General features: G+C 44.6%; 1 protein-coding gene across 1 annotated transcript; it reads left to right on the forward strand.

The window, feature by feature from the left end:
• Positions 1 to 9,277: 9,277 nt before the first annotated feature.
• Positions 9,278 to 12,440, forward strand: LOC127320457 (uncharacterized). Its single transcript, XM_051349822.2, has 3 exons — positions 9,278 to 10,555; positions 11,079 to 11,187; positions 12,380 to 12,440. The coding sequence occupies exons 1-2, from the start codon at positions 9,319 to 9,321 to the stop codon at positions 11,153 to 11,155; spliced, it is 1,314 nt and encodes a 437-aa protein (XP_051205782.1). The 5' UTR covers positions 9,278 to 9,318; the 3' UTR covers positions 11,156 to 11,187; positions 12,380 to 12,440.
• The last annotated feature ends 181 nt before the right edge of the window (positions 12,441 to 12,621 follow it).

The following is a 12,621-nucleotide window of genomic DNA, read 5'->3' on the forward strand; positions in this document are numbered from 1 at the left end:
ATTCCTCGTCGAATTCTGCTGAAACTGGTGAAAATTCGAGGTCAAATGGTGCAGATATAGACACGCAACAAAATTCTCCTGGCGCAGATCCCCATGCTGATTCTGCTGCCACTGAACATTCTCCTGGCAGTGAATCATCCTCGACATCCGCGCCTGACCGCACAACGGGCGCCACGTCGCGCTCTTCTCCCGTGGTGGCCGACAACGCCGGGGACCGCGTCCCGTCTAGCACCAGCACTAGCGCGTCCTCCGATGACCTGGGCGGGAGAACGCCCTTGCCTGGGGCCCGCTCGCCCTCTCTCTCGTCACGTGGCGCGCCCGGATCGGCTGCCACCGAATCTTTCTCCGATCCCGACGTTGCTGATGTCTCTCCTGCTGGCAGCCCCGACAGTGCACACGGATCTTCTGCGGCTGCTCCTTCTACGGCCGCACCTGAAACACACCAATACCGCACTCGTCTTCAGCGAGGTATAAAAAAACCAAAAACATACACTGATGGAACTATTCGGTATGGACTTTTGTCTGCTGCAGGGGAACCCAACAACTTGACTGAGGCCCTTGAAGATACAAATTGGAAGCATGCCATGGATGAAGAATATACTGCCTTGATGGACAACAAAACATGGCATCTTGTTCCTCCTAGCTCCAACAAGAATCTCATTGACTGCAAGTGGGTTTATCGAGTAAAGAAACGTGCTGATGGTACTGTAGAACGATACAAGGCACGGTTGGTTGCAAAAGGATTTAAACAGAGGTATGGCATTGACTATGAGGACACCTTTAGTCCTGTTGTTAAAGCTGCAACTGTTCGACTTGTTCTTTCTATCTCTGTATCTCAAGGATGGAGTCTTAGACAGCTAGACGTCAAGAACGTGTTTCTTCATGGCGTTCTGGAGGAGGAAGTGTATATGAAACATCCCCCTGGTTTTATTGATCCCGCTTTCCGCATTACATTTGCAAACTGGACAAGTCTATGTATGGTCTGAAGCAGGCACCTCGAGCATGGTATGCGAAATTAAGTTCCAAGCTGCAAGATTTGAGTTTTGTTCCATCAAAGGCCGATACATCTCTTTTCCTATACAACAAAAGAGGTATCACTATGTTTATGTTGATATATGTTGATGATATAATTGTCGCTAGTTCATCAGATGAAGCCACCTCAGTTTTACTTTGCCATCTGAGTGCTTATTTTGCACTAAAGGATCTTGGTGCATTACATTTCTTCTTGGGTATTGAAGTAAAAAAATGCTCCAATGGAATTGTTCTTACACAAGAAAATATGCCAAGGACTTGCTTAAAAAGGTTGGAATGTTCTAGTGCACAACGTGCCCGACACCATTATCTGTAGGCGAAAAGTTGTCTTTGCAAGATGGAACACCTCTTGGCTCTGAGGATAGCACAAACTATCGAAGTGTGGTTGGTGCTTTGCAATATTTAACATTGACAAGACCCGACTTATCCTTTTCTGTTAATAAAGTTTGTCAGTATCTTCATGCTCCAACTACTGCACACTGGACAGCTGTCAAGCGCATTCTTCGATATATACAAGGAACAATACAGATTGGTTTGACTTTTCAGAGATCTACATCTACTCTTCTCAGTGCCTTCTCATATGCTGACTGGGCAGGTAACATTGATGATAGACGATTCACTGGTGGGTTTGCAGTTTTCTTTGGCCCAAACTTAATCTCTTGGAGTGCAAGGAAACAAGCCACTATATCCCGTTCTAGCACTGAGGCAGAATACAAAGCACTTGCAAATGCCACCACTGAGTTGATTTGGGTAGAGAAATTGGTTCAAGAGTTGGGGGTGCCACTTCGGCAACGACCATGCATTTGGTGTGATAATCTTGGAGCAACATATCTTTCAGTAAATCCAATTTTCCATGCCAGGACAAAACATATAGAAATTGATTTTCACTTTGTTCGAGAAAGAGTGGCTGCAAAACTTCTTGATATCAGGTTTATCTCTACAAAGGATCAGGTGGCAGATGGTTTTACCAAGACCCTAGGTGATAAAGATCTAGCTAAGTTTAAACGTAATCTCAACCTCACTCGAGGTTTAGATTAAGGGAGGATGTTAAACCTTGTAGTTCTATGTACAAATACTGGTATAGAGTAGTACTCTACCTGGTATTTGTACTCTCCTGTACCGCCACATGTAGGGCTTTTCTACACCTATATAACACGCAATCCGATCCAGGAAGAGGGTACGGTTCAACCCTAAAACAATTCACATGTTCTACAGCAAATGCCGTGATAGCTGATATCAAATTAACATTTATGCAAGCGAGCAGGTTGTCTTTGAGTTATTCAGAAACGGCTAATAAAATTGGGATATTTTATGATTTGCCACACTTTTCTTTAAAGTGTCTATTATTTGTCACATGACCACATAAAATGGCAAATGATAGAAGTGCAAAGAAAAGTGTGGCAAATTATAAAATCCCCCAATAAAATTAAAGAGAGTGCAACCATTTCACATCATTATCATGCAAATGCAAAACAATCCGATACCAATTTTGATGACTATAAAGTGAAGCAGATCATAACCGAACATTTTAAGCGCATGAACATTTTAAGAAAGAGCATACGCATGATGTCTTTTGCAAGTAACATTGCATTTCTGAGACTGTTCCATAATAGCTTCCACTGAAGTATGGTCAATGCAACGTAGTCAATTAGTCATCCTATTCAACAATTTTGCACCTAAAATATTCTGAGATGCATAATAACATCTGGTCATTACAGAGAATTGCATTAGCCAGTAGAACACTCCCAGAATCATCACGGAATTTTCCACAAAATGAGATCTCAGGACTCCCAGGTGCCACCTTCAACTTCGTTGCTGGCCAAAATTAAGGAACCAAAATCAAAATCAAAATCAAAATCACAAACCCCACCACCGGCGCATTTCTCCTCTTCCGCCTTCCACCGTACCACGGCTGCTTCTCCACCGGAAGCTCCTCCCGCTCCGGCGTCTCGCCGGTGGGATCTCGGCGCCCCTCCGACGCTCCCTCCGCACGGCGGCCTCGCGCCCTCCCTGGGCCATGGTGTACAAGAAGCCGGAGCTGGACGCGTCGGGGGCGCCGCCGCCGGGCCGGCAGCGCGCGTCCCTCGACCTCAACGAGGCCCCGTGCGTCTCCCAGCTCTCCGTCCCCTCCGACCTCGCCTACCCCGAAGCGTTCATCTCACTGGTTGTGGGTTCGTGGTGAAAAATCTCTAATATACTTGCTATTTTGAAATACATATCTGCTACATCTTGAAATGTTAAATAATTTTAAACAAAAAAGTTATGTTTATACCTTCACATCCTATATGCCTACAAAGTCTTTTGATGAGAAAATCAACTTGTCCTTTGGGCTGTGTAAGCTGTGCACCTATGTGCTGGTATGTGTCATAATTTTATCGTCAAAATTTCCTCGCAGCAGCGGAGGTAGTTTGCCGGCGGGGCTGCCAATAGATGAGGAGTTTTTACTTGCGAAACATCAGATACATTCCTTCGAATTTGAAGTAACACATAAAAACGAGAATGCCAAACGGACAAACAAGTTTTTAGCCGAAAGCGTGCTAAACCAGCATGCACGAGCAACACGACAGTAAGATCGGTAGCTACTATCTTTACAGCTCAAACTCGTGGTAATTTAAATGAAAAAAAAACTGGCATGTAGCTGACATAGAATCCATTCCATAGTAATCCAACTATCCAAGATCAGCCACAGTTCAAAGAACCTTGACCAAAATAGCTTCCCTCTCAAAATGAAATTTCCAAGATGAAGCTTTTTTTTTAATCAAATTAAGGGCCCCGGAAAGGGAGGCCCCGGTTCCATTTCTTAATGAAACCAACAAGTTCGCAAGATCCATCCAGGTTACAGGTCCATGAAACTAAAACAGAAACAGGGGAATAGTAAAAAACGACAGGTTTTGCTACCACTACAGCACCAAGCACCAGCTCCCAGCACGAGACACAACAGATGTTTTCAAGGATGAAGCTTATCGCCAGAATCAAGAACAACACAAGAACACATTGGTTTATACTTAAATATCCATTTGATTGGATGAAAGCATTTGCATAATGGTACATATTAGTTTATAATAACAAATCCCGGAAGAACAGTCTACGCACCATAATGATCAACAGTTCTAACTTCCAAAAGATAGCAATCCATTCAAAGTTAAGAGGACATAGTGTCGTGTCAAGCTGTTGTTGACTATCATCCCATGCTGAAATTCCGAAGAAATAAAGCCATTCTACTGAAATTGACCAAGAGAACAAGTCAGAGCCAAAATACTTAAAACTTTTCGCCCAAACTGAGATTGAGGAAGTGCATAAGCAAAGCCTAATAATCCCAAACTTCTCGCGGAATTCCCCCCAAAATGAGAGTTCAGGAAACTACCACCATCAATTTCCTAGTCCTCCAAAACCTACTTTTATCTGACAATTAAAGTAACCTGCAAACAAAAAATGTAAACATGAGTCTCCCCGATATGAGTTATGATTCCTAAAATAAATGGACACTGGAGAAATCTGAACACTGGTACATAGAAAACACCAAACATAAACAACAGATATGATTTTCTCCTTTAATTTCTTCTTGAGCTTAATATAAGTACAATTGAACAGAAATATGAGTTCGGAAGTACACAATAGCACACGCAGAGATTCCCATTCATATTGAGCAATTACAAAAAATGAGATGACACTTGCATCCTTGCCAATCTTTTAAACATCGTCCTTACCGGACGATGATGCTATTTCAGAATTTGGAGTTATTGCGTATCGAAGATCTTGTCTGCATAATCTTGCAGTCAAGAAAGGCAAGTTCATCACTTGCTCATGTCATTTGAGTATCTTTATCAAATTACTTGCAAAGTACTATGATTATCACTATTGCATAAAAACCAAAACCACTATTTTCATAACTATGAATATGACTATGTGGTGGGCAATGGAACCATGGATTGTGTTGATATGGTGGAGGTTCCATTGCAAGGGTTTATATCCATCTAGGATTAAACAACAAATGTCGTTCAGTGATTCTTGTGCCGTAATAACCGTGTTAACCATAAGATCTGGAGTGGGACGGAATAGTCAATTGTATTTCCACCTCTTGTACATCAACGGATGCGCTTTACCGTAGACCCTTGATCCAAGAGAGGACAAGTGGTACCCTTGATCCAAGAGAGGACAAGTGGTAGGGTGGGGGTCCCGATGAAGTCCCCACGGTTATTGCGGTCTATGATGGGTTGCAGCTGCCGGCGAAGGAGTTCATGGTAGAGACCTGAACTGTTGTCGTGGTCGGGGGCCGTCCTTAATTGGTATAAGAGCACCGGCGAGGACCCAGGGTCGGAGTTTGCAGCAAAGGGTGGGTGTATGAGGTACCGGGCCTCACACCAAAGGAAGTGTGAATGGGCATGCAACCCGGTTGACACCAATGTTAAGATCTCTTATGGGTAAAGCAACACACCTCTGCAGAGTGTAAAGAACCGTAACCTGTCACTCCCTGTTCCGGGATATGGAACTGCGAACGCGGCCGAAAAGGAGCTCCATGAAGTTCTAGTAAACCGGTGAAGGCTGACGGATATAGTTCTTCTGAATAAAAGCAACCTTTTGAAGAAATGGTTATGAAAACCTGCATTGGTATTAGACTTTCTGGTCTAATGCCGTAGCTAGTGCATTAAACACCTCTTTCCTATAATGAACTTGTTGAGTACGCTCGTACTCGTCCCACTCTTAAATCCCCTGCTTAGATATGGAGGCATCGAAGGAGGATCTACAGTGCAACTCGAAGACCGAGGAGTCAACAACTACTTCAAGAGACAGGACCCTGTCAGAGGAGTCAGATACCACATCCAACAAGGAGAAAACCTAGTTTAGCCATAGAAGGGAACTAGCTTCCTAAACCTAGCTCCTATTTAGGTAGGATCTATTCATAGCCTCTATAGATAGATAAATAATCTACAAATAGAGTTCGTGATAGGATTAGACTACGAGTCGTTCTTCTGGAGTTTATTTGCAGATTTACCTCATTGTAAAGTAGGAGGCTGTGCTGATCTTATGTAACAGAGTCTGTATATAATTCTATAGACATGCCTTGGACCCGCATATGTTTCTATTGTACCACTCTGAGCGATATAATACTAGTGGAACGGTGTTTCATTGGTGTTATATCAGACTTGCATACTACACCATGCAGTGGTATGCCGGGTCACCACAGGAATATTCCTTCATATAAACTCAATGAAAACATTAGTCCATAGGGGTTGTCATTAATTACCAAAACCACACATAGGGGCAATGTACCCTTACACCATGGTCATGAAGCGAGAGTCATCTTTGTTCATGAAGCGAGATTCGTTAAAATAAATGAGGAATTTTTCAAGAACAAGAGTTATAACATCGGGTTCATGAAGCGAGAGTTGTTAAAACAAATGAGGAATTTGTTCATCCTTGGTCATCCATGTGAGATTGTGAACCCAATCATCATCACCAAAGTTGATGGTGACATAGAATTGGGCTATGAGCTCATGGTCAAAAGCATGGTTGGAAGCCATCAGTAGCGGCAACCCAAACTCCTCACAAATTGCCTTGGCCTCCCCAAAATATCCTGGGGTGGTGTCCATGTTCTCAATACTAATGTTGCGATGCGGATAATACTTTTCCTTCCTCGAGGCATACACTTCATTGAAGATCCTTTCTTGGTTCTTGGTCTATAAGAAGGGATTGGGGCATTGACGAATATTCTTATCAATCACTTAGGGGTTGACATTGTGAATTTGAGAGAAGGTCTTGAGTGGGATCTATTTATTTGTCTTGGTTGGATCGATTTATCATGTCCTCGTGTGTCGTGTTTTTTTTTGTACGCCGATGAATCCACCAGCACATCCGCTTCCTAAAACCCAATTCCATAACTTATTGGCATGACGCGGTACCCCCGCGTCAGCCGAAACCCGGTAGGGAATCGGTCAAGGGTGCATTGCATATACCGACCGAAGGAATCTTAGGTGCAAAGTGAGAAAGAGTATATCCAAGGCTAGTGTGGTACCCCTTAATAAGCTATAAAAGGAGGACCATGGCCTCAGGAGAGGGGAGATCTACAGGATGAAATAATAATAGATATAGAAGAGATAGTTTAGCTGAGAGAGAGGTTCTCAGAGAAGATCTCCTCCTCTGTTGTAAATCCCCTTTTATTCAACCATCAAATCAATACCAATATGACATGCGGTACGTAAAGCAGCTGTTAGCTTTTGGGCGGCCTCAACCTAGGTAAAATCCTCGTGTTCCTGTGTGTTTGCGTGTTCATTGGCACGGGCGAAGAGGGAAGATATTTTGGGCGTTCGCTCGTCACCCCATACCGAACAAATAAAGGGGTGCTTTGTATCCCTGATGTGCGAGTTTTGACCTCGACAGTATGAACGGGCGTAAAATACATGTTATAAATGCTGCTACTTTTCCTATAAATTGGCCGAACTTGAATGAATTTAGCATAGGACAAAAAATAGTGGTACACCTATTGGCGGAGGAGGGAGTAGTCTTCTAGTTGTTTCCGTGTTTCTCTAGCTTGACACATGAGTTATGAAGGGCTTCTTGTGGTTTTCTCTAGGAAACCATTAAAAGCTTCAAGCTGGCCCTAAAAAGGCCTTTATTCGGAGCGTGTCAATTTGGCACGGGAGCTCCATGAAGCTAGTTTCTATAAGATATTTAGAATGTTATTTTAAAGTTTTAAGAAATTCAAAAATAATTGTGTTGATACACATAGATGTGATATACATCTCGGTATGTTTTTTATAAAAAAACTATTGTTTATTTTGGGTTGTGCAAAAATACAAAACCATGGTTTCAAAATGGAAAATAACCTTGATTTTAATACTCCCTCCGGTTCATATTAATTGACTCTAATATGGATGTATCTAGAACTAAAATGTGTCTAGATACATCCATATTGAAGTCAATTAATATGAATCGGAGGGAGTACCTAGATTTGTCTTTTTTTAATGTAGATCAGATCTGATCATATCTATAGCCAAAGCTTTGCAAGCACATACTAGACATATGTAAGTACTTGTGTATAATTTATTCAATTTTTTTAGTTTTCTAATAAGATTTTCGAAAAATTTAAAATAAAGAGATTTTTTTTTGGCTCAATGAGACCTTTGTGCCTGCAACTGTCAGAACCGCATGGACCGGATCCATGTGCGCCAAACCCCATGATCCATCCCCACCACGCCGTATACTGCCCTTTCCTCCTCTTCCTTCCATTCTCTTGTCGTCTTCTCTGTGAGACCCGAAGAACACTCGATGGGACCTTTCCTCTCGCCAAAAGATGTCAGAAATGCGCGGACCAAGTCCATGTGCACCAAACCCCTTCTTTTCCCATCCCCACCACCGGCACCGCAGGCAGAAAATCAAAGTGCAAGATAAGGTTCTATAGTGCACTATAGAACCTTATCTTCGTTCCCTTTCCTCTGCTCCAGCGAAAAGGGAGGCGACCCGTTTTCCGCCGATCTCCGCCGCTGAGGCCAGGGGTTCCCCTTCCCTCCGCTCGTCGCTCCGGCGGCGGGAGGGGGGTGGAACCTCTGGCTCTCAGGCCTGGCGTGTAGATAGGAGTAGGAGTAGGTTTTGGGGCGGCGTCCGGTGGGTGGTGGCGACGGCGGCGTCTCCAATAAATGGTTCGATGCTCCTTCACCATCTCGGTGTCTCCTTCTCTGGCGACGTCGAGGAGCTCGTGGCCATGGTGTTCCTGGGCGAGGTTGCTGTGGCGGATGTGGTGACCTCGTTGGGGATTTTTGTCCTCTGCCTCCGTTTCCGTCTCGACTTCGATTTCTCCGTCGATGTCGAGGAGCGCTGGAGGATCCTGTACAGGGGTTTGGTCTCTGGTGCAGCTGTTCCTGCCCTGGTTCTCTTGCGGGCTGGTGCTTCCAGCTCGCCCGCCGGCAAGGTGCGGGGCGTTGCCCCCGCCGATGTGCTACCGTCGTCGCCAAGGTTCCGTTTAGCGGACGACTATTGCGGCGCTTCAACGAGGCTGGTCCTCTATAGTACCGAGCAGGCGGCTCAGTGGCTGTTCCTCTCCCTCGTTTGCCGCCGGATCTCCGGCGAGACCACGGTGTGGAAGGTTGCGGCTGCGGTTTGGGCAAGAAAAGTTCCCGGGTCGTGTTGTAATTTCCTTGTTCTGCAGGGTCTTTTCTGTAAAAGTGGACAGCTGTCCTCCTTCTGGTTGTATCCAATGTTTATCTAATTTATAATCCAGTTTTCAAAAAAAAAAAAAAAAAAAAATCAAAGCCTGCACAAAACCCTCCCCTCTCCACTTCCGGAACCAAAATGCCGCTCCTGCTCCGACGCCTCGCCGGCGCCGTCTCCGCGCCCCTCCGACGCTCCCTCTGCACGGCCGCCTCGCGCCCTCCCTGGGCCATGGTCTACAGCTGGGCGGCGCTGGACGCGTCAGCGGCGCCGTCGCCGGGCGCGCGCGCGACCTTCGACCTCGACGCCGCCCCGTACATCTCCCAAATCTCCGTCCCCGCCCACCTCGCCGACGGCATGGACTTCGCCGCCGCAAGCGTCCGCGCCACCAGCTCCGACGGCCTCCTCCTCCTCGACCTAGCAGAGACCCGCCACGGCCCTCGCCCCCCTCCCAACCTCCCCTACTTCGTGGACACCGCAATGCTACACCAAATGGCCGCGGCTGGCGCCGCCACCGAGCTGGACGTCACGCGCTTCGTCTGCAACCCTCTCAGCGGCCAGCTGTTCCGCCTCCCGGTGGTCCCGGACCTGGGTGTCGCCAAGGCAAGTACGGCTTTCGGCTTGCTCACCCAGCCCGACGGCGCCGACGGCCCGCCTGGTCGATACGCTGTCGCTCAGCTCAGCTTCAGAGCAAGGGACAACCGCGCAGTCGTGCGTCGGTTTCTCTCCGAAACAGGGGAGTGGGACGACCAGCTGCCAATGCCCTGTTTCGTGCCGTCCAGGATGCCCCCTTTGCAGTCATTTCAGATACACACAAGCCACGACGTGCTGGCGTTCGGCGGCCGGCTGTGGTGGTTCGACGTCACCTGGGGCGCCGTCTCCGTGGATCCCTTCAGCGACCGGCCCGACATTCGATTCCTCGAGCTGCCGCAGGGCAGCCTGCGGTTGGACATTGACATCAAGGATAAAATGCTGCTGACCAAGCGCCGGATCATGGGCGTCAGCGAGGGGAAGCTGCGGTACATCGAAACGCGCACTGAAAAGGAGCCGTTCTTGATCAGGTCGTTTGCACTCGACGACGAGGGGCGCTGCTGGAAGCTCACGCGTGAGTCAACGATTACCATGGTCTTGCCCAACAAAGCCAAACCACACGCAGGCCACCTGCCATGGATTGCTGCCATCGATCCCTTCGACGCCAACATTCTCTATTTCGACCTTGGTCACACTGTTTTTGCCATGGACATGGCTAAGAAGAAGGCGATCAAAAGCAGATCTTGTCCAGAAAGGCTCACAGCTCTAGGAAAGTGCCACAGCTCTGCTTTCTATCTGCCGTGCGTGCTCCCAACATGGCTTGAATCATGCTACATTCCTTCTGCAGGTATATATATGCTTCTTCAACATGCCTTGTTTGGTACATTGCATATTGAGGCGTTCAAAGTTTATTTTGTCCTATAATTTGTTTTGCTAGGAAACTTGTGCATAGCATGGACTACTGTTTTGTTGATAGAGACCAACTGTAGTTGTATTGAAGTTTCTCAGTTATGCAGGGACGCGGAATGATGTGTTTATCATCAGCGATAGCTTAAATGTTCTCTAGACTTAATCACTGCAAATATGCTAAGCTATTATTGTCTGTGTTTGTTCAAATATACAAGGCAGAATTAGGTATTACTAGAAAATCTGATGTATTTTGTCGATTACGTTAGTATTGCATTGTATGTCATCTAAATTTGTTTTGTTTCCATAATTATTGTTTATGTGTATCGGTGCAATTACCTTGTTAAATGGCTAAACTGTGGTTCCAATTCATTTCTTGCCATAAGTGAGAAACATAAGCTGCTCTCAAAGTCATTTACCATTTTTTTAATTATAATTCAATGTATGTATAAACATAATTGAAGGACCCATTTCAAGCAAGAAGACCAATCGCGCAAGGAAGACGTTAGCTGACGTATTGGTCCGTGCTAACAGAGACTAGAAAAGTTGAAGCGCTCGGCTGACTGATCTGTGGTACTTTCTCTTACCTTGTTTTCTCATTGTTTCTCCTTTAATGATTTTGCATTTCTCTTATCTGGACATGCAGCGTGCTACTTTGCTACTTGCAGAAACAAAGTACTTTTAGACTTTTGTTCAGGTTAATGTTTCACCATGTTGGTCAATGGTGTACAGTTCACTATGTTGAACTGGTTATCTTATTTGTTCAATGTTTACATTACAATACTATTGTTGTCCTTAATTCCAACTCGTTTTGTTAAATCATGTTTCATTAAATATGGCACAAACCAGGGAAAGCATGACTAGTGTACTAATTGTGTTGTGTGTAGCAATGGTGTAAAATGCCTAGGTCTATGGTTATCATATATGTGTTACACTCATGCCCATGTATAGGTAGCACCTCCAATCATATAAACCCTTCATTTAGCTGTTCTGCAGCAGTATAACTTATGTCACACACAAACTCTTGAATGGGAAAAAAGTGGAACTAGGAATTTAAATATTAACGTAAATACATGTAAAATATGCTAACTTCATTTGTGCTGATAAAATTAGACAATAGGATTGAATAAATTCGTAGCTGAAGTCTGAAAATTATACGAGTTCATCACTTGCAAGAGAGCCACTGAATGTCAATGTCATGTACCATAACCATTTTTTCTTAAATGTCCGTGACGTGTTACTATGCCAGCCCCTGCCAAATTCTATCGAGCAACACTTTCTTCACCACGCATGTCTTATTATTAAAAAGTTGAAACTTGGAGTGCGAAAGATCACGAGGGCTAGGGAGCTTAGAAAAGCATTTTCCTTGATGAGCCATTGTTTTTTACCATTGATAAATATTATCACCTACTGATCTTGCCTAAACTGAACCGTGTTTTTCGCTCTTACGATTTCCTCACATGACCGTATTGTAATTTATAATTCAACAACAAGAGCATGTTGCAGTGTGCATGTGTCATCTCATTTTTTGTAATTGCTCAATATGAATGGGAATCTCTGCTTGTGCTGTTGTGTACTTCCGAACTCATATTTCTGTTCACTTGTACTTATATTAAGCTGAAGAAGAAATTAAAGGAGAAAATTATATCTCTTGTTTATGTTTGGTGTTTTTTATGTACCAGTGTTCAGATTTCTCTAGTGTCCATTTATTTTAGGAATCATGACTCATATAAGGGAGACTCATGTTTACATTTTTGGTTTGCAGGTTACTTTAATTGTCAGATAAAAGTAGGTTTTGGAGGACTAGGAAATTTTTTTTTGACCTGGGAGGACTAGGAAATTGATGGTGGTAGTTTCCTGAACTCTCATTTTGGGGGGAATTCTGCGAGAAGTTTGGGATTATTAGGCTTTGCTTATGCACTTCCTCAATCTCTGTTTGGGCGAAAAGTTTTAAATATTTTGGCTCTGACTTATTCTCTTGGTCAATTTCAGTAGAATGGCTTTATT

The sequence above is a fragment of the Lolium perenne genome, chromosome 1, assembly GCF_019359855.2.
Source record: "Lolium perenne isolate Kyuss_39 chromosome 1, Kyuss_2.0, whole genome shotgun sequence".
NCBI lineage: Eukaryota > Viridiplantae > Streptophyta > Magnoliopsida > Poales > Poaceae > Lolium > Lolium perenne.

What these genes read in the sequence shown, in the direction of transcription:
- LOC127320457 (XM_051349822.2), top strand. Translation starts at nt 9,319, where the DNA reads ATGCCGCTCCTGCTCCGACGCCTCGCCGGCGCCGTCTCCGCGCCCCTC. An exon ending in ATGCTACATTCCTTCTGCAG is followed by an intron (nt 10,556 to 11,078) that starts GTATATATATGC and finishes ACATAATTGAAG; the next exon opens with GACCCATTTCAAGCAAGAAG.